The sequence below is a fragment of the Pholis gunnellus genome, assembly GCF_910591455.1.
Source record: "Pholis gunnellus genome assembly, chromosome: 8".
NCBI classification, from domain to species: domain Eukaryota; kingdom Metazoa; phylum Chordata; class Actinopteri; order Perciformes; family Pholidae; genus Pholis; species Pholis gunnellus.
The window spans coordinates 24908064-24934969 of NC_136534.1; the positions used below are offsets into that span (position 1 = coordinate 24908064).

A 26906-nucleotide genomic window follows, 5' to 3' on the forward strand; every position below is an offset into this window, starting at 1 on the left:
TTTTCAATTAGAGAAGTCACTATGTTGATACTGTTCTTATTAAAAAAAGGAAATCTCCTCCAGACTTGAAAATCCCACGGATCTACAGATTTACAGGGTTTTGGGCCTCTTTTGCCCTTTTATTGTATTTCTTTATTAAAACTCCCATTCCCTACAGTTTCCTAGCTGCAGCTGAAAAACAGAGCAGTTTCTGAAACCTAATATTGGCAGCAGGGCCTCGAGTGAAAAAAAATGAAAAAAGAATCCTGACGATGCAGCCTACGAGGAGGGAGGGAGGAGAAACAAGCCGAGAGATAGAGAGAGAGAGAGAGAGAGAGATAAAGAAATGTAGAGGCAGAGAGGAAGAAGAAATGGAGGCAGAACACAGAGAGAGAAAGAAAGAGAGAGAGAGAGAGAGAGAGAGAGAGATAAAGAAATGTAGAGGCAGAGAGGAAGAAGAAATGGAGGCAGAACACAGAGAGAGAAAGAGAGAGAGAGAGAGAGAGAGAGAGAGAGAGAGAGAGAGAGAGAGAGAGAGAGAGAGAGAGAGAGAGAGAGAGAGAGAGAGAGAGAGAGAGAGAGAAAATCTCATCTGGAGGGAGACGGATTCATCGGTGTGGTAAAGGAGGATATGGTGGCTGAAACCTGACCTCCTGGTCAGTGCTGATGAGGCTTTCGGGGCCCCTAATCCCAGGATGAGGTGTGCTGTAGCTCCAGTCTCTAGAAAGGATTTGGGGATGTAGCCGGTCCGTAAGCTTAAGAAACACCGGCTCTATCTGTTTTCTCCCCGTTCCGTCTTCTCCATCGTTCAGGAAAAAAAACAAAAAAAAAACACACAGCGGCCACCATCGCTGGCTCACGGCCAATCAGCTGGATCCAATTTATGACTAAACGATGTTGAGAGCTTCTCCAGGCCTTCGCAATGAGGGCTTAGCATGCTATGGGGGTATATGTATTCCCTGGTGGAGCCGAGGAGAAATCCTTCCTCTGGGTTGAGGAAAAAGAAATAAGAGGGGGGAGGGGGGGGGGGATACATGGGGCCAACATTCCTCACAGCCCCAAAAATAGATCCCAAAGCCGGGGAGCAAGTACATTGAGTGAGGCCAAAACAACGCCTGACAAAACAAAAGGCTGCAGACAAAGAGAGGGCGAGGAGGCTCTGCTCATAAACTTGTTCCGAAAGCGACGTCAGCCTCTCGACAGCAGCACTTTCAAGGTTCTGTTTTTGTACCGTTTACGGAATTTACAGCAGAACGGTGACCTGTGGCCGCTGTGTTTATGGGGCGATAAGTTGACGATGAAGTGAGAAACTTAGTTCCCCAAATCTGGGCAGGGACGAGTCGAACAAACACAAGACTTTCACCCAGGAGACCGCTGTTTGTGTCCTGTGTCTAACCTTGTGAACGCCGACTTGTTTCATCGTAGTTTTGTCACAGAACTTACCAGCGGCAGTTATGGAACAAATGTAGCTATTTACGTAACAGAATCTTTTCCTCAATCTAACCAAACTAACTAAAGTGATTTTGTTACGTAAATAAACCTAAAAACGAAATAAACCTATGTTGGAAGTTTATTTTGAAAAGATTTTTTGCCGACGCTAGCGGGATAACAAGAGCTCCTTAGTTTGAAAAGTCGGGCGACTGACTAAGTTGGGAATGAGAATGTGCTGCATGTACACATGTGCACGAAGGACTTTTAACGAAAAGTATCGCTGCAACAGCGCAGCGGCTGGATGAAAGGAGACAACTCCATACAGCGACAAATCAGGAAACAGCTCAACGATAGTTTCAAAATAACGATTAGTGAGCCGCTGCATGTATTAACAGGTTACACAATGCATGTACATGCAAATGTGTTTTCTGATTTACTGAATATGAAAATATGAAACTACCAGAAGAACAGCTGATTCTCACATTACGCTGAAGGAACCAGCTGATTTGGGGCATTTTGTGCTCGTCATTTGAAATGTTACAAGAATATTCCACTGCTTCCCAAATCTGTTAATTATAGAGTTCACCAGTAAAGCATGCTCACTGTAAATCAAAAACAACACTATTAGTCTCTCAGCTGCACACCAACATGTAGCTGTATGACAAACACGGGATCACATGCACTCAAGCATGAGGCTCAGGCAGGAATCGGATCAGAATCGGCTTATGAAAGCATTCAACCCCCCGCTGCTAACCACGTGGCGGCCCGCACCATATTTCCCCGCGGCTCAGTTTAATCTTACTCTCACTTACCTGCCAACACCACTAATAACATCAGAGTGCTTTTTGGGGGGAAATTGAGCCCAACAAACTCCACGAACCAGGCAGATAATAGCGTAACATCTGCTATTCGGTGCAGGCTTTTGTCCAAAAAACATCTAACAGCAGCAGAAGTGGACGCATTTCTTAAAATTGGTGGCTGCAGAGGAAATTGATCCTCCTTTACTTGAGTTACCTGGCAGTGTTCGTGCTGTTTTCTTCCCGGCACACAGCGAGGAAAACCATGAATTCATGCAGTGCTTCTGGGCCGCAGCACTGAGTGTGGTCTCAGCCTTCAGGCTGCCTTTGACACGTTCCAAAATTGGTGTTCTTTTACACGTTTTTCCCAAAAATATATTAAGTTTTGCTTCTTTTTGTTCTCAGGTCCACTGAAGGTAAATCTGTTGACACTCTTTATAGGACTCATTCTATTTCCCCAGCTTTTATCCCCATTCTAATCTTGCTTTTAGAGCTTATGAATATTTCATTGTTGATACACTTTTCTTATTCTTGACTGCATTTATTTGATCTATAAATTGTCAGAAAACAGAGAAAATCTCCAGACACAAGTTCTAAAATGCTTGGAACTGTTGCTTTTTTCTGGGTCCATGTAAGGTAGTGGGAATGTCCTCCAGCTCCTTCTCGGGGGATCCCGAGTCGTTCCCAGGCCAGATGGAGAGTATAATACCTCCAGTGTGTTCTGGGTCCGCCTCGAGGTCTCTCCGGCTATCCAGGAGGCATCCGGATCAGATGCTAAACCACCTCAAGTGACGCGAGTTTGCGGCGGCTCTGCTTGCAGCTTCTCCACGAGTTCCTCGCTACCTCTAGAGGTGAGCCCAACCAGCCCTCCTACAGTCACAAGCCAACGTTCGTAGCCCATCGACTTGTACATTTAAACCCAAGACTGAAACCACTCCCAACCTGCAGCGGGGAAATCCACTGTTTTCTGTCAAAGTTCATTTGCTTATCAAGTACTTTGACTATTTAACTACTTGTTTCAGGGTTTCTGACCCTTTATGGCAGAGAGGTGGAGCTTCGCTCTACAGGTGACTCACTTCTTGCAGGTGCTGTAGTCGGAGCAGCGGCTCAGCGGCACGCGGATCACACAGCCGGAGAACGCCACGAACAACGCGTGGTGGTCCCGATCCAACTCCAGACCCAGCACCCTCCTGTCCTCCCCCCGCACGTTACATCTAGGAGCAGAGAGGAACACCGACTGTCACGATCAGGCATTTTTTACTTTCATTATTTTCACGACTGGCGCAGTCTGGAAATTATACAGAGAGCCGACTGTGAATCGAACTCGATGCAGAGAAGACTTTTCAAGCTGTGCAGTCAGTAAAACAAAAGAAGAAGAAAAAGAAAAAAGCATCCCCTCGAGCTGTACAGGGTGATGCAAAGTGTTACAATAGACCAAAGAGTGGGTGGGCATCAAGGCAGAACACAGAGAGGAGGAGAGAGGAAGATTCTGAGTAAAGGACAAAACTAGAGCTGCACCGATGCCGATGTCTTTGGCCGATTCCAATTCTCTAAGAACTGCAGCAAGGTTTCAGTCAACTGTAGTTGTTATTTGCATGAAACACACATTTCAAATGGAAATACAAAACATGTGTTTTTGTCCAACTAAAAAATCTTGGCATTAGTAGTTTTAATGATATAAGCTGCTTAGAGCTAGTGTTAGGAAGTACAAATGTGCTGCGTATTTATTCAAGTTTCTCACCAAATGTTCTCAAATAAAATGTACAAAATGACATTACTGAGTAGAACTTGAACGCATTGTAATGCCTCCACAGCTTATTTCTGACTCGCAGTAGTGACAAATAATGAGCTTTATGTCTTCTTCACTCACGCTGAAGAACTCGACATGTTGTGTGTGTGTGTGTGTGTGTGTGTGTGTGTGTGTGTGTGTGTGGGTATGGCCTGTGCCACTTCATGGTGACGTTAAAGTAAACTAAACGTGACCGTCAAAAATACAGAGATATGAGCCTGATGGGTGCATCTCTAACAAAGACAGAAAACAAACAAAGGAGAGAACAAGGAGGGGAAACAAGTTAAAGACAAATGAGGGGCTTAAAGCCGAACCGACACCCACAAACATGAACACAAAGAGACAGACTGACTTGTTCGGGTTGTAGACGTCGATGTCCTCCAGGAGTTGGGTGCTGAAGGACGCGTTGGCTCCCTCGGTGCTGGCCAGGATCTTCAGCACGCGGCCGTTGTCCGAGCCCAGAAAGACCACAGTGTAGTTCTTATACGGCCCCGCCGACGTGTCCACCGCTATCTGGGTCAACTTGAATCTGTAGGAACCCCCCCAAAGAAAAAAAGAAATGAAATGAGACTCTTGCTAACTATGAAGCTGACTGCGGTTAATTAGAGCGGTGCCAACGATGCCAAATGTTCTGATTAGCATCTTAACGTTGTTGTTTTGTCAAAGTCAATTTCCCGTGGTAAACAAAACAAACAGTGGGCGAACGCTGAGCTCATTGTGTGAAGCGTCAGCGTGCGATCAATCACTTCATCTACCAACCCACTACTTCCCTTCCTCCATCGCCTACTTCCTTAATCCCTTCATCCTATTGATTCACTGTCCATCATCTCTCCATCCACCCACAGCCGTTCAATCCGTCCTGTTGTTGAGCCACGTTCCTCAACACGCTGCGGTCTCTTCTGGCGACACACGTTCTGTATTTATGAGTGAACTATCTGGAGCGCCGGCCCTGCTTCATATTCATCCGGCTCCACACGGTCACACCTGGGAGCTGCCCGGCATCGCCTCCACAGGAGCGGTCGAGGATTAAGAGTCGCGCTGAAGGGCACCTTGAGTCCGGCGGTTGTTGACAGAGGGATGAGCTTTACTCGTTTTCTGCGCCTGCATTTTCCCCAAACAACAAACTTCCTCCAATAAACCCATAATTTTGGCATCACAACGCTTCTAGAATCTTCTATTTAAAAAAAAGGACACCAGCGGACCTCACTTCTCCCTCATTGCCTCCCAGATGGTCCCACCGAGGCTGGTGTGTTTACACACACACACACACACACGCACACACGCACACACACACACCTGACTGGCACGTCCCCTCAATGGCGTGCGTGAATGTGCTTCTGGTTAGATTTCATTTATCTAGCTCCTCTCCGTGGGGAGCGGCGAGGCAGATGTGATGTTTTTGGCGCCAGATGTGAAGTGGCGCACGTTTTTCCCCCAGTGCTGAGCCCGTGCAGTGTCTGGCTAGCTGTCAACCTGGCTCTGCTTCAGGAGGCGGGAAGGAGGCTCCTGTGTACAGTCTGTCTGTGTGTGTGTGTGTGTGTGTGTGTGTGTGTGTGTCTCTGAGTCAGGGATGCACTGGTGGAATCAGGGGCGGGGTCTGCAGCCTCGGTGCCCCCACGATCGGGATAAAAAAGTGCCCTCTTCGATGCCCCTATGGTGGATAAAACATGCCCTACAGGATTCCCTTCCAGTACACAGAACATGATGGTGCCCTATAGGATGCCTTTAAATGGGGAAAACCTGACGCAGAGAAGACCTGATTAACTGTCCTTCCGGCACAGAAGAACGTGAAGAAGCGCCCTCTCTAAAGCTGTGCTTGTACCGTAGACCGAGACGGCGTGCGAGCTCAGAGCACGCAGGGAGGCGTCTGCGCTCTATGCGCTGCATTATTCTCAGAGTGAGAACAAACAAAGTGACCTGTGAAGAAGCAAGAAGACCACGCGTGAAACCCAGAGATATGCCCAAACACTGTGGGCGTAACCGGCGAAAAAGCTATCAATCAACCTCCATAAAGAGGAGGAGGGATTGTCTGTAAACTCATATCTCATATTCATGGACTACTTCATTGCCTTTATTAAAACCCTGCTAAGAAGACAAGTATTAAAAGCATTATAAATAAAAGGTAAGGTTGAATATCCTGTAAACTGTTTGATTTGGCTTCAAAATATTTACTGAAATGTAGATTTGTAAGACCTCCTGTTTCTAACGCGTCTCAAAACAAATCGTCCTTCTTTGTCAAATCCCCAGACGTTTAATTAGAGCTTTTATTAGTGAACTATTTGTGACGGTCACATGATCGCTCACACGACCCCCCGCCTCCCCGTGCGTCTCTGATGAGGAGCTGAGGCCGAGCATCCAATAAAATCCGATGAGTTTTAATGAGGGACAAGGTCGTGTGTTCCACCTGAGCTCACTCATCGATACCAATCACAGCCCCCGAGTGAGAAAGCGCTGCTGCTACATTATGTCGCTGTAGAAAATAATACCTGCACGCTCACCATTAAAGCCGGCATTAGCACTGCAGCTCTGAACAGCCACGCCGATGTGCAGCTAACGGTTATTTAGGAGACGCGGTGTACGAGGTGCTTCACTGGTTGACATCGGCCCCGTTTGCAGGAACAGATTTAGCAGCTTTAAGGTATTAAAGCTGCTAAAGGTTGCAGCTTTCAAACTCAGAAGTGGAAGTCACAATGTTTTTTTTTGATTATTATTATTTTTTTGATTATATTATTATATTTTGATTTGATTGATTATGAAACAGCCTCGATGTAATACCGATGCCTCGATATGACCTTCACAAGAAAACCAGACCATCAACGAGACGACTGTTCCTACGCAGTTCTTCTTAATTCTTCTCATTGGTTCTTCCAGGTCGGATTCAGACGAAATGATTTGAAAGAAATACAATCTGTGAGCCCGCCAGCTATCGTCTGACAATCATTTAGATATTCATTGATTATAAATGAGCTTTCACACTGGCTAACAGCGAAACAATCGAGTCGTACACGTCGTTTCTCAACTCAAGAATGAGTCTCGCTTCTACACTTTCTGTGAACGATGAATCAGCACTCGGGCCAGAACAACAACAGCGATGGGACCAGAGATTGCTGCTGCAGTAGAACCAGAGGACTTCTAAAGAGACTCTGGTGCTCGGAAACACCGGCGCTTTAGTCCACAGGGACCTCGCAGGGGCTCTAATTAAGAAAATAATTGGTGGGCTAATTGATAATGAAAATAATTGTGTTGGCCCTATATATTGAAAATGTGGTGGAATGAGGGAATGATTAATTTAACTGTGTGTGTGTGTGTTCAGCATTCTTTGCTTGATGTTCAAGCCGTTAATCAAAATCGTGACCGATTAATTTTCCTTCAAATGTTCCGGCGCCATAAAGAATGAGGGCAACTTTTAATAAACTCCGCTCATAGAACTTAATTGTGCTGTTGCTGGGAGGGACGTCCTCTTCCGTACGTTCTTTCCGTTGAAGGTGAGATTCTCGTACCTGCTGGTGGTCCGGGTGAAGTAGGGCCTGTCGTTGACCGAGGGGACGGACTCGTCCATGAGCGGGTAGGACTTGATGAAAGTCAGCGTGTCGTCGGGGAAGGTGGTGGACGACTTGTAGGCGGCCGCGGAGCCCTCTCCGGCGCAGCAGCCCGGCCTGCAGCGGCAAAACACACACAAACAGAACATCAGGAAAGTTTCCACGGACACAGATGTAAAAACAGCGGCAGCTGAGAAACAAAAAACAAGACAAAAAGAGAGAACAGGTGTCTTGTGTCGCTGTTGTGTTTTTTTTTGTTCACAGATGAAGTGTGTGCAGAACAATAACAGCAGCAGCTGCAGGGGAAAAAAAAACATCCATTGTGAAAGGCACAAAAACCTGTTCTTGAGAAGTGACAGTTTGTTTTTTTAAAAGATATCCTTGCCTTGGTTTCGGGACCTGATCCTCTGGAACAGGTGTCCACGCTGTCTCGCTGTTCCTCTGCTCTTTGAATTTGCCACTGAAGGCCTTCTCTATGTCGTCCATGTAGAAGGCACAGACTGCTGAGCCCGTGATGCTGTGGAAGGGACCACAAAGGACGACGGCATTAGAGCTCTGACACAACCTCATCATGGACATGAAAATACAACTGTGTTCATCCTGCAACCTGCTGTCCTGAAACTTTGACTGAACTGCTGCTGAACACAGAGCGGAGAGGAGAGGAGAGGAGAGGAGAGGAGAGGAGAGGAGAGGAGAGGAGAGGAGAGGAGAGGAGAGGAGAGGCTGCAACAATGTCAATAGTTCAATGCATATTGCACGTAGAGCCTCTATCCCCCCCCCATATTGCGTATATGTGACAGGAGCAAAAGAATACGGCCCGAAACTGCTTGGAGTTCAGAGGGTCAAAGAACAACACGTTTTTCTCGTACTTCGACCCAGCCGAGACCTGTGAGGTCGACAACAACACCAATCCCAACCTGTTGGCCTGCGTGGTGAAGACGCCGAGCACGGCCGGCCGGTGGTTGATCTGCAGGACGTTCGTCAGCGACTGCAGGACGTCGAAGTAGAAGAAGGAGTCGCCCGGCACCGAGCAGTTGAGCCGGGCTTTGAGGAACGACGTCCAGTAGCGCTCCAGGACCCTCGGAGAACCGCCGTTGTCGTTCTTGCAAACGCGGGCGACTCTGGAGAAAACCACCTGAGGTCGACAGGAGGGGGAAAGGTCACGTACAGGCGACGCTCACGGCTCACCAGCATGGAATACTTATTAACATGTTGTCAATTAAAACCCTTGTAGACATGTTGTCTGAGTAGCGATGCGATGTTGTCGGACTTCATTCCACTCAGAGACTGAAGTGCAGACACAACACACCACAGGTCTGGCTGGGTGTCTGCTTCTGAAACGAGCTCGCTCACCTTGCCAAGCGTGGTGTACTCCACCGCGATCTCGCTGAAGAAGAAGTACACGTAGTTCCCGTACTCAATGGCGTGGAGGAAATGGGGCTCTGTCGGGAGACGAAGAGAGAAGAAGAGAGCCGTTTGACGTTTCCGGCGTGACGTGTGCTTTGAAAAATGTGTCCCAAAAAGAAATGTGGATCAAATGTGAATCCAGCGACAGGAAGATAAGAAGCTCACAGTCACGAGGAGAACATTCAGAGCTGCTTCTGGATCAGTGAAAACACTGAGATCAAGTCGGAAATAACTTCTTTTATAGAATCTGCTCATTAAATCTGAATCTGTTATAATAATTGAATTGGGTTTATTTTACCTTTACACCTGTAAGTAACTTTCAGTGAACTGGATACTTTTGGTTGGTTTTCTATTTGGTCTGGTTCAGTTTTAACGGTTCACAAGTGAAAGCGGACAAAATCAAAGAGTGTATCTGCTGAGGGGAGAACAGGAAGGAGCGGGAATCTCGTTCTTATTTGTCCGAAATTTGTCTTTGGAAAGTGTAAACCACACTAACCGAGCAACACGAAGAAGATCTACCAAACACCATCGGAAGGTGTTAATTAAAGACAATATTAATGTCTTTAATTGAATAAACACAACAACTCTTCAGGGTTTAGACCCGTTTTCACAACACACCACGCTCCTTAGTGAGGACAGCCAGGAAGGTCACTCTTGTGTGGTGACGATCGATTAATCAAGAAAACATAATTGGCCAATTACGAGATAATGAAAGTGAACGTAAATCACAGCCCTGCATAAAACCTTCACCACATAACGCGACGTGATCAGAGACACCAGCAGAAAACACAGACACTAAGTCACTGATGATATTAATGTTAATCAGTTCCATAATCTGGTGTCGGCTACACATGACAAGCCTGCTGCCCTTTACTGCTAAAGGGTGAGGAAGAAGAAAAGATTTGAACAGAGATTGAATCGTCTTTTCTTTTGATGAGGAAGGTTTTTAACCGAGTTAAATAAGCAGGAAGTGTTTACGCGGCGGCCATGATAAATACGAAGGAAAGGTTCTTCAGTGCTTCCTTCCTTATCTCCTTCAGCATAGGGAACACTGGACCATCTTTTATGAATGGAAAGGAGGTTATGTCGACGCACCATCCGGCCTTCAACAACATCCACCGATGCCGTTTAATGGTACTATGGATACATCTGAACGGGTCATTCTGTTTCGGATAGCAATGCTAGCTTGAATTGTGCACCAACACCAATGGTGCTGGATGTTAACGTGCTAAACTATTCACTGTAACACGCCGGACGCTCACCTCGCAGCCATTTGGAGTCGTACTTGACGGTGCGCAGGACGGGGCTGCTTTCTCCCAGACTCCTGTAAATCACTGCGTCGCTCGCCAAGAAGTCCGTCATGGTGGCCGAGTAGAAATCGCCACCTGAGGGGAAAGAAAAAAGAGGAGATTGAAATAAATTGTCAGGGATCACAGCTCCCTGGAATAAGCCACTTCTTTCAAGTGTCTATTTCGGTCACAGGGGACTTTTATTGCCCTTTTAAGAAGTGCTGGAGCAGAATGTGACACCTTTAATGACAACCCTGTGGGAACTCGGCAGGAATGTCTGTGGAAACCTGGCAGGACTGAGTCCAGGTCTGAGTGCAGGACTGAGTCCAGGGCCGAGTGCAGGACTGAGTCCAGGACCGAGTGCAGGACTGAGTACAGGTCTGAGTCCAGGACTGAGTACAGGCCCGGGTGCAGGACCGGGTGCAGGTCTAGCTCTGGCCTCCACTCTCCCCTGAACTCGCCCCCCCCCGCATGTTCAAAGTCTCGGCTTCCTTCTCCGCTACGATTAGTGCAGAAAATCTGACCGCTAATCAGAATCCATCAACGGTACAAATTCAAATTACAGCCGTGATGAATTGTGCACCGATGCTTAATTAATTACATTTAGCCAGAGAGAGCAGTGACGTAGTTCATAATAAGATCGTTTCCTTCTTTTAGCTTCGGGTTCTACGACCAAACGTCTGGGATCAAACGTTTATGCGTTTGTGCCGTTTATTTTGCAATCATTCCATCCATGAGATATTAAAATCAATAAATGGATACGTAATCTGTGACAGTGAACATCCAGTAACCTTTGTCAAAGTCACATTTATCTTTCAAAACTCTATTTGTATTCAAACCGCATTCACACAAAATGATGAATCCTTTGTTTAGTAATTGATGAATGAATTAAAATGACTTAATGTTCACTGAAGTTCTAAATGTTCAGCAAAACATCACAAACTGTTTATGGTCTTTTTAAATTCCCCTTAGAGAATAAAAAGATCCTATTAATCACATACAACTTCTTTGACACAGTGGCGACATTCACGACTGATTTATTCCAAATGTGTTCTTGATTGGCTGTCTTCACTCTTATAAACAATACAAATCTATTCAATCAGGCAGCCTTTGACCTGCAGAACCACCTGAAGAGCCTCCGAAGGCAGATTCATCTCATTCAGTCTGGTGTTTAAAACAGTTTAATACAAAAACATGAAAACTAGAATCATCGCCTCACGGTTGTTTGCCTCCATCAGGATGAAGTGAACAACATAATCAACGTCCTTTTGTTCGTCCAAAATATCATCACAACTGTGTGAAATTGTCCTAATTAGCATAAATAATTCTTGGCAAAAAATGTGTTTTGTGAGCTCACAGTGAAACTTTGGACTCTTGAGCCAAATTTTAAATAATTCCCTCCAGGTGTGAATATTACTGGAACTTTACGGACTGATGACGGGTCGGCAGCTGTGGGACTTGAACGTGTGACATTTTTGATTTCCGCCTTGCTCACCTGCAAACAGGCCCACGTTGGACTGGCGGGACTCGAAGGGGCACCGGGCCTGTCCCACCACCTCCTCCCCTTCCTGCTCCAGTGTGGACATCTAGGTCAGAGAGGACACAGCGACAAATTACATTTTTTAATATAGCCACACACGGACCTGTAAAACTGACCAAACCGGGACGTAAAAAGACGAGAGCGGCAACACAAAAAACATCATCACAGTTTACACGTGTAAACAAGCAAAAAGTCTTCAAAGGCAGTGGGAACTGTGGCTGAATGCAAGAGGGACACGTTAAATCATTATGGGATTATGGAAAGGCAACACATGCGCCGTAAAGATTGGGTTTTATTTGATGCGCTGTGTTCGGGTCGGGTCCATAAAAAAAAGAAAGCAGCGTGTGAAGTTGGAGGTTCCTGCTGTCTGGAGCCCGGAGGACGGTTTATCTCTCGGCCGCAGATATTTAGCTGCTGTTCTCCAACACGCCGTTAACAAGGTCGTAACGCTCAGGTAGGACGGCGAGCGAAGCCCAGCCGGGTGAGTGTGTGAGTGAGTGTGTGTGTGTGTCGAGTTTGAGCGCACGGCTTCAACACCCTCTGCTGCAGCAAGGCGACTGACACAAACACACTTTAACAGCTCATTAACACACAGCTTGGTTCATACGATGCTGTGTCGCTGCGTCGGACACAAGCAGCGTTCTCTATTGTTGTTCTGTGAGAGACCGAAAAACTTCAAACCTGAAACACAAAAGGTCACGTGGACACAATAACGGGAACACTTATATAACCCGATCAGGCCGTGGAACTTTCTCTGAATCATATCAAATAAGGATCATCAACTTTGTTATTCTTGTTCGGTGCATTGTTTTGCTTGATGTGTGTCTGTTTGGTGTAAAAACGGTGATTTCTTTTGTCCAAATGTGACTCGGATGACATCAACAAACACTGTTTGAACTGTTCGGTTCTTCTGAAGTTGAGATCTCTTTTAATTAAATCACTTTCTTTAAAACACAGGCTGACTTTTATGTGATGTCATGGCTTTACTGCTTCATTTTATCATCGATAATATAATTAGATTTTACCAAATGATGGGTCTTTATTTGATTTCTTAGTTTCTTTTTATCTTATCGATTGTTTTTATGTTTCATCTGTTGGGCTGTTTCATCAGTTTAACTTTAGTTTGTCTTGCTTTGCTGCTTTGTCTGTCAAAGCACTTTGTAAACTCTTGTTTTTAAAGGTGCTATATAAATAAAGTTATTATTATTACCAGATGTCACAGCAAAGACAGCATTAGCTTCACATATGGGCAGAGAGCTCGATTATTAACTGATGCATTGTGTATGAAATACTATCAGATGTCGGTTTTTTGTAGACGTCGGCGTGGACGACGTTTCGTTTGCTTTCATCACCCCGTCGGTCGGCAGATAGTAGTTAGCGGCTGCTCTGTGTTCCTGTGACAACACAATTATCCAGAGAAGAAGAAAACAGGAGATCCAGAAGAACTTCACCACAGAACTTTGCCGCGTGAACTCTGCACAAATGCCCCGAGACATTCTGCTCAAACGCGCTCCGGCTTCTCAAAGGGTTCCGTGTTTACACCTCCGAACCTGACGCAACCCAACACAACAGCTCTGCCCTACATATCGCTTCTGCCAAGTGCTCACTTATTGTTCAGACAGAGGCTCGGGCTTTGTGTCGCTGCTGCGGTGGATTGTGTTTCTCGGGCCGTTTCTGGTCCAAAAGGCAAAAGGCTAAAAGTGTTTTTTAATGCGATTTACAGTTTTGGCTTTAACAACAGGAAGCAGACACGCGAGGAGGAACAACATGTGGCCGAGAGAAGTTGTGACTCAAGAGGTTTTGATCAGAGGGACACAAAATCTAAACGCCTAATATGAATTATTTTGTCGTGGCAGTCAGGCTTTAGAATTTGTCCGGCTGTTTTCTTTGACAAATGCCTAAAAGATTATATTTTGTATTCATTTAATTAGTTGAAGGACTGCGGTATTCCTCCAAAATAAACTCCAGCAACGTGACTTTGAACCCAGGGAGAATAATACAAAATAAAAAAAAGGAAATCAAGAAAAACATATTCAAGTGAAATATCATCGGCATGATTGCGATGATCGTAGAAAGAGAAATAAACGTTGGTTAAGAGCATCTCTCTCTCTCTCTGCAATCAGTAATCAGAGTCGCGCTCTTCAAAGTTAAATGAAATCCTGTTTGGAATGTGATCAGAGACGCACGGTGTTGACCGGACCTCTCGCCCGCAGAGTGACATGATGTGACGTGAAACAGCCGAACCTCAGAAGTCAAGAGAGAACTGAAGGCTTCGACAAAAACAGGATCGTTACCCCCGGGGCGGGCAGACGAGGACGGACGTGGATTTGACGCTTCAGGTGTTTTTTGTTGCGCGTCGGCCGCGTGTTGAAGACTCTCCGTCGTCCACACGGCCCGGCTGCCCGCTCGGCCGAGGCCGTGCGTTCTCGGTTGGCCGTTCATTCGTGTCTTTGACCAAAACACACACAGGCCTCTCGCTCAATCCCCTCTCGCCCTCCGCAGAGTCCACAGAGGCAGATTCCTTGATATGATTTACACTCCCTCCCTCCCCCCAGCTGCCTGGATAGTCATCTCTGGCACTTTTTTTGTTTTTCCCAGGCCAGGGGGAAGAAGACGAAGGGAGTGGGGGGGGTGGAGGAAGAATCTGTGTTTTGTGTAAATCAGCCGCTCTGTGGCAGAGTGATGGTGATGGTGATGGTGAGATGTAAGTCGGTATGCCGTTCTTTAAACACATCGATCTCTTTGGACGGACTAGCTGAGCGATGAGACTGTGCAGGTCCTTCTATGACACCTGAGACCTCATGGATCCCTGAAAAAGACTTTCCAGATACTGTCGGTCTCTTCAGATGTTGTATTTGGGTTCATAAGCTCCCAGACTAGACTGGGACAATAAGTCAACGTGATCAAACATTCACTTTGTAGATCGACTGACCTCTCGCTTAATCCCACCCCTCAAACAGTGATCGTCCAATCACAGCTTAGCAGCCATAACTAGGCGGTGTGACCGTTACAATTTTAGAAAGAGATCCATTCAGTGTTTCCCCAATAATCTAACATCTGGAACCCCTCTAAGCAAACAAAATGAATGTTTTTCTAATGTACAAGTTAACCGTTTAAACTATATGAAGGCTTAACGTTAAGCGTGATTCAGGGCGTGGCCTCTTTGAGTGACAGGCGGATGCCTCTGCTCGCTGTCTGCTTGATTTATTCATTGTTGTTTTAATTTGTTTTTTAAAGGCCATTCCACTTATTTTCATTAATTTAGTTTGTTCTTAAATTATATTATCTCTTTATTCATTTTTCATCTTTCAGACAGTTAATTGCTTCCATTTGTGTTAAATGCCCTTTAAAGATAATTGTGCTGTTGTTGTTGTTGTTGTTGTTCTTGGTGGTATTGTGGAAAACCTTCTACTATAGCTTCCTTTGTCACGGACAAAACCAAAGACTCACATGTGACGCAGAGATTTGACCCTGAATTGAGCGGCAACAATACAAAATGACAACAGCTACAGCGCTGGTGTGAATCCTCGTCTTCACCGCGTAAACCTTGAGACGAACCGCTCGGTCAGTTCTCAGGTCAGTTCTCAGGTCAGCGCACTGGGGAACAAGTGAAATGTAAAAGTCTTGATTTATTCCCCTCTGGACTTCTAACAGCGCGTCTCCCCTGCACCGTTAGATTTACAGCCGCTGCTGTGGGACTCGTACCTTCCTCCTCCTCCTCCTCCTCCTCTAACGGCCCGCTGTGAATCACAGTCCAAACCCGCGATGTCGCGTCGCCTTTTTTCTCCTCCACGGACCTCAAACTGTAAGCTCGACTTTTGCATCGTCCTCAAAGACAAATGTTTCTAAAGTACGTTTTCACTTGTTATTCATCGTTGCAGTCTGCTGCCTCAGGTTAGTCTCTTGACCCTTCCTCACTTCCTCCCTCTCATTTCCTCTCCTCCCTCTGCTTTTGTCGCTTGCATTATTGCCTTCATCAGCACATCTTGTTGTTCTGTCAACAGATTGCTCTCTTGTCTTGTTGAGCAAACACATTATTCCGCCAACATTAAGCGTTTGAAGTCCTCCGGCTACGTAAAAAACCCCAAATGTACCAACATCCACAGTGAACAGCGCGAGCTGCTCGGTGTCTAGGGTCCGACATGATTGCTCCCCTTTTTATATGCGTTTAGTCATTTTCCAGCTATTTTCCACACAAAGCGGCTGCAGTTTGACCCGTCAGCTGTGCGTTGCGTCACCGCTGAAAACACATATTGAAGCGCTGGCTGTTCGACTTCTCTCACAGCCGACAAATGCTGCCTTCAGCCTGGTGCGACCAGTGTTTGTGAACGTGTGATTTCATATTAAATGTCCTTTTTCAAAGCCGTGTTTTACGAGATGTCATCTTTGTCCGGGGCTCTAGAAGCCTTTCACAGATGTACTCTATCTGAAGAGTGCTGGGCGATGAACACAACATTACTGCAGCGCAGGAAGAATGTTCTGAAATGCAGCCTCTTATTTTTTCTGACCTTATTTCTCCTTTAGGCGAGACACGACAGGCAGAAATATTGTTTTTCACGCACTGGCCAACTCTTTATATGAATAAATACTGTTTTAAAGTGATCATATTATGCTGTAACCTTTTGCAAACTTTTTTAATTTAACTGTAAAATATTTAACCTTTTTACTAACCAACTTTAAGGGCATCCTCACCAAAAAAATGTATACAAAAACAAATAATATTTATAATATTATATTTTTATTTTCACAATTATAACAATTTTGACTTAATATTTCATAATCAATCTGAATTTACCGTCTCAATGACTGTATGTGTCCCAGTCTGAACACTGTGACTTCAGTTTGCACTAATATATAAAACATCTGCTCAGTGTGAACCTCGGTCATCCGTGTTTATGTGCGTTTATGACCTGACATCCCAGATAATGAACCTGTCACAAAAAAACTGGCTCGGCGCTAATGTGACACGAGTTTAGTTTGTATTTTTCCGTGAGTAACTTAAATACAGTACAACCAGAAGGACAGGACAACACACGTCTCATAGCAGCTGTCCCGTGCTATGATCTCATATCTGTAACTGCAGTATCTTACCTTATAATTACGGCAGGTGGGGTTGAAGGCGTTGGTGCCGCAGGCGAAGAGCGTCTCGTCGTTACGCGGCACCAGCACTTTGATGTAGTTGTAACATTCGTCCTGTCGGGTGAAAGAAAACAGATCGATGTTACTGTGCGTCAGGAAGCAGGTCCTTGTTGGCTACTGGCGCGCCAACGACACAACCACAGCAGGACTTGGAGCAGGTGGATGTGCATTCCACTGGCTGACTCCTGTTTTACAGTCATTATCGTAATCCCCAGGCTGATGTTTGTGGTTTTTTAATGCAGCTCTGGGGAGGTTGGAAACGCTACGCCAAAAACGCCCCAGTCTGTCGCCTCCTGATGGATGGCGCACACCGATTCTGATAAGCTACCTGCACACCGTTGCTTATTGCAAATCTTCTCCGTGCAGGAAGCGAAAGCGGAGGCGAAGAAAATAAAAGCAAAAAAAAAAAAAAGAAACAGAGCGAGAGGAAAGATGTGTGTGTGTGTCTGGGAGATAATACTCACGCTGTTTTTCCCTCTCACGGTGCACTTCTCCACATCCTTCGTCTTCCAAGTCAGCTTCTGAAAAAAAATGAACAAGACAGCCAACTGTCAAGCTCAAAGACAAGCTGTTTCTCACCATCCCGGTTGCTCCCGATCGTTCAAGTGCTATTACCAGACAGCTGTGATGAAAATCTCATTAACTTCAATAAACTGGCGTGGAAAAACACAACAAACAAACAAACGGATAAATGTGAGGGATGCCTGCGCAGCTCGTCAGTGGGGAAGCTAAACATTGTGGTTTCTCAGTGATAAAATATTAAATTGAAAAGAATTCACTCTGCAAAAATAAATCTGGATCTGTGAGAGCAGAACACAAACACTGGAAATCAAAAGGATGTTTGCATCGCCTCACAGTCTATACGAGGAGCAGTCAATTAGCCCTAATTAACCCAATGGACAGAACACACACTCCCACACACACACACACTGTGCGCTGGTCATCCAGAGGGCCGCTATGGAAAAAAAGATCCATCGACTTGTTTAACAGGCTCTGACTACTTCAATGTGCTCCGTTCAATTGTCGGATGATTTACAGACCAGGATTTTTTCTCAGAGCTCATAAATACCCCAGAGGAGGCCGGCTGTTGTGTAACATCCTGCTTCAGTTCCACATCATTCTTTTGCCAACAGCTCCTGACAGCGATTGAGCCGACAGGAAGCTCGACGTCTCACTCAAGTGATGTAGCAACACCTGGGCATTATGGGCCGGGCAGCGCGGCGGGGATCTTTTAGTCTGCAGTCGGAGCTTAAAAGGAACTCCTCGGATATTTAAGACGAGTTTTTAATGCCAATTGAGCCTTCGATAAGCCCCGCCCCCCCACTGCTGCTCCATCAGAGCTACCATGGAGCCCACACTGTCACTAACTGCACTCCGTGAAGGAATATTATCAAAAACAAGTTTAAAAGATAAAGACAGACGCTAAAGATCACAGTGTTAAAGTGAACCACCACCTGTAGATCGAGACAGAAGACGATGAAATTAAGGAAACAACACTGTTACAATCATTAAAAAGCAAGAGCAGCATACCTTTAAGTAGCTAGCATAGCATAGAAGTGCTAACGCTAGTTCATGTTATGCTAACGTGCGCTAACATACTAATGTAACGTTTTAGAACTACTGTATCTCCTTCAAACCTCTCCGGGTGACAAGTATCACTATTACACAACGTTTGAACACGACTAGCTACAAATCCACCAAACCAGCCTGGTCGGAGCTATCCGATGCTACGCTATGTGTGCGTTCGAGGGCGGGAGTTGCCAAAGGATCGATTGTGGTTTGAACTGGTCCCGGTTTCATTAACCTTTGAGTTGCAACTATACCTGTATACTTCTAAAAGGTATAATAATACTCGATTACCTTGGACTTGAATACATGTTCATATTTTGTATGACTTTCTTGACATTGAGTCTGGAGGAGATATTTGCACATTGTTTGATATGAACAGACATATTTTTATACTGAATGAACACCATTAAATGTTGTGTATTTTACAGTATCTCCTTGTGTTTCCACCAAATGAAAGAGAAAATTCAACAAAGAAAACAGTATCATGAGTCAAGGATAAGCACAAGTCCTGTGCTTTAGACGCTGAAAAGTACAAACTGGAGAAACTTTGACATTTAATTCTCTTTTTCGGGGGGCTATTTAGGTCTTAAATTGGTCTCGAGGTGTTCTAAACTACAACCTCGCAACAAGCCACCCTGTGGTAAAATACATTTTGATGCCTTATTGGAGCCGAGGGGTCACTCCTCTTGGACCGTACGCTCCTAAAAAACAATTTGTCCCACAGGCCCCTCGTTCTCTCGTTCTCTTGTTCTCAGAGCTGGTTTTCCATTTAATCGGATAGCTTTCAGTCCAGCAGTCAGATCACAAACTACTTAGAACAGGTGAATGCAATCTAACTGTCGGGTAAACAGGAAAACACGCATCTTAATTGAGGAGGGTTTCCTTTTTTTCACCTTCAAAACCAATTTAATTTCCTCTCCATACACTATGACGAATGCATTAAAGGATAAGGCATATTATTCACTATTTTCTTTTTACTAATAACAATACCACTGGAATAAATAAAACCACCAATGTGTTAGCAATCATTTCTGTCGCACTCTTTCTGCAGACATGGAAAAAGTCTCAAATAGATTTTGTTTTATTACTTCCAAAGGCTCCGTAATTCACTAAAATGGAAGGAGTCTCTGTCCTTCTGTCTTTCTATTGCCTCCACAACCATTGATCCGATCGGCTTCACACTCAGCGGGTACATTGCTCGGTATCCAAGGAAGCGCGGTGTCGAGCGTGAAGTTGTTTGGATGAGCAGTTCTTTAGAAAAGCTGCAGACAGCAATACCGAACGGTGCCTTTGTTGGGGATTGTCTTTAGCCGCGGGTTTATACACATCGACTACAATGGCCGTGATCATGGAAATAAAAGGAACATGTCCACCAGCGCAAAAGGGGCAATACTTGTTGGGATCAAGTCTTTGTTGGTTTTGTTCGTCTCAAGAGACTTGTTAATAAAAACACATGAAATATTGCCAGCCTTATCCTTTAAGGGGAGTTGCCTTTGGCATTAGATGGTGTTGCACATCTTTTGTCTGTTTGCTACATTTTCTTTGCTAAAACAACAACAGAATCAATAAGCTGAGCCAGAACAGTGAGGAATAACTCACTAATAATGACATTTTCGAGCAGTGCTCGTCTCCCTGTGGTCTCGGCGCTCTGTCCTCCAGGTCCACGCACGGATCGTCTCCGACGCCACTTTGTGAGGATCTGACACGATTCAGTGCGAGTCAGCATTATGGTAATAGGCCCTGCCTTCTCCACACTCCATTTGGTTTACTAATAATTACTTATGGCTACCCAAGACCGGGGGGGGATCAGTGAGGGGGAGAATGTGAAACGAGAGCCCGGTGTGAAAAAAAATGAAGAGGAATGGATCTGTGATGAGAGTCCGTCTCAGGAATAAGAAGCAGAATAACGGTAAAGTCTTCAATAAACCTCCACTCACGTCCCCGCTATCGCACCGGAGGCGGCAGAGGTTTGGGTAAATGGATAAAAAAAACTGCATCATATAAAAACATTCCATATATTCTCATATAACATAACTGGAAAAAAGATAAACTGCTCTAAAGTTGACCCAAATCAATAGTTTGGATCTCCCCTGACACGGAGCGGTGGCCTTTTCAGGATGAATATCCGTGTTCGGCGCTAATCTAAATACAACCAAACAAAAAGTCCGGGCCTCGGAGGGCTTTTATTTAAGTGCAATCATGTTTGACAAATGAGATTCAGATAGGAAGGAGCGTGGCACTTCAAAAAGCCACAAGAGCCCCGCTCCACTTGTATTGGATATATGTCTGAAGAGAGATTGCTTAATACTTGAATGGAAAGGCAGGCAAGGGCAGAAAGGAAAATAATGAGGTACAAACATTACAAGAGATTCCTGTAAAACACACACACACACACACACACACACACAGAGTGGTTCAGCAAAACCAGGACTAGTGTGCAGAGGGCCCTGCCGTGCATTAAGCCCTTCTTTGGAACAGGATGAGGTCTACACATAAATATAAAGAGATATCACAAGTAAAATCCAACGTTCAGTCATATCGGACACTAAATGAGCAGCTACAACGTTAGCATAGCCTAGCGCCGATGGAGCCAAACTCCATTCAGAAAATTTTAAAAGTTATTTGCTTGTCGTCTTACTGACAGACCCGAGAAAGCATGAATTCAGAGTTTTTACAAATCGGCATCACGGCGTAGTTATTTTAGCATCCCTTTTATCTGACAGACACTGTGCTTATTGAGTTGTCACCGCTGTAGTAAACCAGCCAACACGTGGCTTTGCTAGATACAGTGTAAACGGCTCGCAGCACATAATGATGTCATGAACAAAGACACATTCACGTTTGGACTTCCACAGCGTGTACAAAGCAGCAACGGTGGTTATTTCAGCCGCGGTCGATGAAGCGGTTGGTGTCTACATGGTGGTACGCAGACGGCACGTAGAAGCTACACATTAAATATTGGTCAGTTTAATACATGGACATCGACAAACACACATCGTAGAAAGGCTATATGTTGGACCCATATATCAAACAATGACTCAGAGGCGACTGTGGACAGACTCTCCTACCTGCTGTGGGATTATCTGCTCAGACGAAGTGGCGAGATTGATGGCAAACACATGGTCCCTGAAAGAGATAAGAGAGTCAAGAAACCGTCAGTGAGGTCGTCTCCACGCTCTTTTTGTCCGCCTTGACGCGGTCTGAATGCAAAAGCTCCAGAAGCCTCCGATCCCACCGTTGCACCAAAACTTGGACTGATTGAAAGCTGCTCAATGACAGAGGGTGGAAGGTAAAGTTTGTTGGCTTTTCTACAAAGTCGTCCAACGCCAAAAAAACGTTTCCCCAACTGTCGACACAACCCACATGAATCATTCGTGAAGTGAAGCATGCACTTTGTTGTTTGCAGCTGTGGAAAATATCAAGTCCACTTAGGTACATTAGCAATCTCTCTACCTTTTCAGACGGCGTTCTTGGCAGCGAGCGCACTGCAGTTTGAGACCGAGCCAACAACTGTAGAGGAATTTATTTTTGCACAACCAAAAATAGGCGGAGGAGGTGCAACCTCCAAGCTCGTACTTTTTAGATAATTAACCTGCGGCATCTTGATCGAGAGCGGAGCAACGTGCAATTAGGCTGAGAGGTTTGCGAGGAAAAACTTCGGACATTCGGCCAAAAACTGCAAACAATGAAAGGTTTGGTGAGGAGGCGCTGCCTGGGATACGTTTGGGTACATTCAAGTCAACAGAAAAAATCCTGTTGAGCCTTTTTTCCGAGTAAACAACGTAAACAAAGCTACACGAGATCTTTTGTAATGTCACAACGAGCAGGTTGAGTGGGGGCGACTGACCGGGCAGCGATGTAGAGCATGCGGTTGATCCTCAGCATCCTCTGGAAGTCCAGGCCCAGGCGGACGGTGTCGTTGTCCGACAGGAGTCCCTGGAAGCTGGGGTAGAGGTAGGAGGCTGCGTGGGGGAAGAGGAGGAGAGAACACAGAAATGTTTAAAGAACTCGAACAACAAAAGACGGCAGATAACTAGCTGAGCTTCTCAACAAAGTTGACAAAGACACGTTTTTTTATTTTCAATACTGGGAATTAATATCAAGATTAATACATTAATATTAACTGTTAAAATAACTGTAATTGTTCACCATGCAGGCCTGCTTTACTAAACATGTAAGTCATTCTTAATCATTATAAGTTAGTGCTTTTACAAACAGCTGTTGTTATTTTCAGATTCATAAAGCGACAGAAGGACAAGCAGGCTCAACAGTTATCCATAACTAATCTGCAGCTTAGCAAAAAAAAAAACATGACACCTTCACAGTTTACAAAACACTAAACCAAGGTTGCAGTTCGGCAAGATGTGCCGAAAATACAGAGCACGCACTGTATGCTAATGTGCACTCGTGGAGGTGGGTGAGCAGCGGAATAAATAGAATCCAAAGTTGCAAATTAGCGGTGTCGTGTCACAGGAAGTCAAGTCTGATTTAAACAAACGGCTCCTGGTGAGGAGTCTCAACCGTCTGTGAGGACGAGGAGACGAATCAAAACCATCTGAACGGGAAACGTGTCCGTCTGGTGAACCCACAGTTATACGGCTCTCATCTGTCTCTGAGGTCATCGAAGTCTAGCTTTGTGTTGTCATGCGATGCAATGGAAATAAGACGCATGTGTGCAGCAACATAAAAACTGAGACAGGATGAACTGAGGGAGAGAGAAAGAGAAGGACCTTCAGTAAACTCTACTGTCACTACGGCTGCTTTCCATTGGTCCTTTCTTTCTCTTCTGCATTTTAATTCCTTTTTACCATTTTGCTACTCCGTCACACTAACTCACTGGAGGGACACGTGGATTTAAACAATGGGAGACTGTGTCCACTACTTAACTAGGAGAATGACAGCCAGTCAGTAGATAATATATATATATATAAAATTAAAGGATGCTCCAGGCAGATATGAAATTAGCCTGCTAGATACTGACACCAGGCTGTCTTCCACATCAAAGAGATTTCCTTTCCGTTTCCTTTTTTTCCTCTAAATTAAGATTCAGCTGCAGGCCGCGGCGCTGTGGATCTGTAAAGTACTGTATAAAGTGCCCTCCAGCCTCCCATCTGACCTGGGCTGCTGCCTGAAATTAGCAATCCCCGCAAGAAATGCACCACAATCGGAAATGAGTGTCTCTACGGGGAGCCCTGTGTTCCTCTAACCGCTGGTCTCGGATCGACTGTTTAAAGATTTAAACCCTTAATGTCTGGGCTGAGCGCTGGACCTTTCTGTTCTGTCTGGAGAAGAGACTCCCAGCGGCCCATCGGCCCGCCCCGCTCTCCTCCCCCCGGCAAATGAGGCTTTTCTAATTACTCTTCAGCACTTTCACATCCTCTAAAGCTTGGGGGGGGGGGGGGGGGGGGGGGGGCACATCCAGGAGCAGGTGAAGGTGAGTTATTTAAGATCACGGCCTCTGGATGCTCTTGATGCTGGTCGAAGGCCCTGAAATCAAACCAGAACCAGGAGATTCACAAAACGCAGACGTTGAGCTGTCGTCGTTGCTGCGCTGTTGAATTTTATAGTTCATCGTAATTAAACATCTAACATCTGTCTTTCGTCCTCATTTGCCGTCGTCCCCGCTGTTCGCACCACATCGCAACAATATTGTAACCTCTAGAAAAACATGGCGGGCGTCGGTTTTCTAACGACGCATCTCATTGGGGCCCAAGGCTGCAGCAACTATTTTGATAAATAATAAACAATTTAAATAATTTTTTATTGCAAAAACACCAAATATTTCTTGGTTTTTTTATATATTTTTGAAGGTATTAATATAAATCAATATGAAAATGTATATTAATAATAATTAGATATTATATAAGGGATCTATAAAACTGTCATGGGCATTTTTATGAATCAAGAACATTTTTGGAAGATTCAGCAAAAATATATAGTAAATATAATATAATAAATAGTCGCTGCCCTCAATAAAATGCAAATAAAATTGAGTGCAAATAAAGTGAAGCCCCAAATTCCTCCGTTTCTCTCGCGATGGTCCAGATAGAAGTTGAATGATTATCATCTTGATACGTTTCCACAGAAGCTCATTCCTTCCTCATCGTACTATAAAGTATTAAAGACGCTGTATTGTGCTCCGACATCTCATAAGGTGTTGAACTAATGGATGCATTACTCGTACTTCATCTCATCCGCAGCCCCCCGTGTGCACATGTGTTACTGATTAACATAAGAAGCTCCATAAAGCCGTCTGTAACAGACCCAGTGTAACCTTTCTCACACATGTATTGAGGCAAAAAGTGGAACTAAATCACCATTCAAAAGCAATTAGTTACTTTCCATCACAACGCAGACGTGGAGACGGAGCGTCACGTGTTGAAGACCTCTTCAAAGAACGTCATCGGTGTCGACGTCGCTGGAAAGTGTTAGTGTTTCATTACGCTCTAAATCAAAAGATCACGCCGAGTGAAATGATTTGAAAAAAGTCCTCAGTTGCGACACAAACGTAATAACTTTGCCCTCCACATCGGACTGCTCCGCATCCATCATGCAGAACATGGTTTATGAAGCACATGCATCCCAGCTGACAATTCAATTGTGGGGAGAAGAGTGAACGGGAACGCTTCACACACAAGAACGACCGTTCTGCACGTCGGTGACTCAGCGAGTGTTTCCTTGAATCCTTGAAGGAAACTTTGTTTTGTGAACGAAGAATCAAAAAAACGGAGAAAAGTCTCGATGAATTAAAGTAAACGGAGGCTTCATTTATCAGCAGAACTACATAAAAACATCCATCTTGTGCTCACGACTCAACACATGGAGCTCCACGATAACCTTACTATTTAAAAGTAGAGTTCAAATTTTTTGAAGTAATCCTTTAACATAAAAGATCAGATATGGCAGCAGCTCCGGTATAATAATAATACATCTTACTCGTCTCAACCCCACTCGCTGAGGTGAGTCGTTTGTCGGTGACTCGGGTATGATTTTATAGACTTCTGTAGACTCGTGAAGGACTACGAGTCATAACGGGCGTCGGGCGGAGTTGCGCGGGACCTTCGTGCCCCGCTGTCCCCCCCCGGCTGGAACCAGAGGTGATAAATTGCTCTCATTACACCTGGGATGGAGCTCCACATATAGCACTATTAGCGCAGCTATTCCTGCTAATGGTGGCGTTGCTCTCTTCCAGATAGATCAATTACAGCGTGCGGGCCACGGTCTCGGCCACCTCTTAAATCAATTATGGCCCATTACATTCAGCGGCCGGGACCTCTACCCCCCCCCCCCCAGGCCCCCCCAGGCCCCACCAGGCTGTGGTGTCTTAAGAGTGTCACGGATGTCCGAGATCCTCTTCTCTTATGCTCCAGTCACACGAAGGACTGTGTGATGATGTCACCTCTATGGACTGTCACAGTATCCTTTCTTTTGTCCAAATTAACAGCAATATTTTTTATTAAGGTGGAAATGTTGTTTTAAGTGTGATTTAGCTCATATTTACATGAACGTGGTTAATAAACCAATATGTCTTTTTCACACCTGTAGTTCGGCCCACTAGGTGTTTTTGGGGTTCTGGTCTTTGTCGTGTTCACACAACTCTTAACAAACATCAGGTCCAAACATAAAGACATGAAACTCATCCTTTAGAGGGAAACTCACATGTTCCAGTCCGCTCAGCCTGAATGAACCAAACGAACCGAGCGGACATATTGGGAATCTCGACCAAATGGAACCAAACAGGTGAAGAGCGAAAAGATATTTGTATAAATATCAAGACATTAGCCTTTAGTTACATTACAACGTCCAGTTTGTTTTCTTTGGTGAACACTATTGTTTAAAGGTCTGCAGCATCTCTTGTCTTCATTAGTTTGGGTGTAACGTTCTTCTTGCATCACAAGAGTCTCTAACGAGGAACCGTTCATGATTAGATCCTCGTTCTTTACTGCCTGTGCCTCGGCTTGGACTGGGAAAAGGTGTTTTTCACGCTTTGTTTCCTTCGTTTCCTTTTCGTTTTTCACGCCAAAGCCGACAAAAACACAACGACAGCCGTAAATATTCCAGCAGCCTGAACAAAACATGCCCTTAAAAAAAACACATCCGCCGCGTCGCCCCTAGTGATGATGAAACGCCCTCGCTGACCTGGGCTTCCGCTCCGGCAACAAGGGTCGCCATGGCAACACGGCAGATCTTTTTTTTTTTTTTTTTTTTTTTTAAACTTACACTCTCTGCCCACGAGGCTGATGGGCTCCAGGTCCTGGGGGAACGGCGAGGCTCCCGTGGACAGCCGAGGTAAGAAGGCGGCCAAGGTGAGAGCCAGGACGGCCGGCAGGACGGGGCGAGGCGGGCCGGGCACCGGCCTCATGTTGGCAGCAGACGAGGCCTCACCAGAGACACATGGCCCACGGCAGATTCACCTCCCACCTGGAG

General features: G+C 45.2%; 1 protein-coding gene across 1 annotated transcript in view; it reads right to left on the reverse strand.

Annotated features, from left to right (window-relative positions):
* The window catches only part of sema6cb (semaphorin 6Cb), an 85283-nt gene that overhangs the window by 33763 nt on the left and 24614 nt on the right, over nucleotides 1–26906 (reverse strand). Inside the window, exons 2-14 of the mRNA XM_079164312.1 lie at nucleotides 26700–26900; nucleotides 22327–22441; nucleotides 21548–21605; nucleotides 17375–17431; nucleotides 16863–16964; nucleotides 11727–11817; nucleotides 10205–10327; nucleotides 8889–8977; nucleotides 8453–8670; nucleotides 7921–8052; nucleotides 7497–7652; nucleotides 4349–4525; nucleotides 3284–3421 (exon numbers count right to left, since the gene is read on the reverse strand). Coding sequence (XP_079020438.1) covers nucleotides 3284–3421; nucleotides 4349–4525; nucleotides 7497–7652; nucleotides 7921–8052; nucleotides 8453–8670; nucleotides 8889–8977; nucleotides 10205–10327; nucleotides 11727–11817; nucleotides 16863–16964; nucleotides 17375–17431; nucleotides 21548–21605; nucleotides 22327–22441; nucleotides 26700–26841 — 1598 coding nt within the window. The 5' untranslated portion in view covers nucleotides 26842–26900. The remainder of the gene's footprint in view (nucleotides 1–3283; nucleotides 3422–4348; nucleotides 4526–7496; nucleotides 7653–7920; nucleotides 8053–8452; nucleotides 8671–8888; nucleotides 8978–10204; nucleotides 10328–11726; nucleotides 11818–16862; nucleotides 16965–17374; nucleotides 17432–21547; nucleotides 21606–22326; nucleotides 22442–26699; nucleotides 26901–26906) is intronic.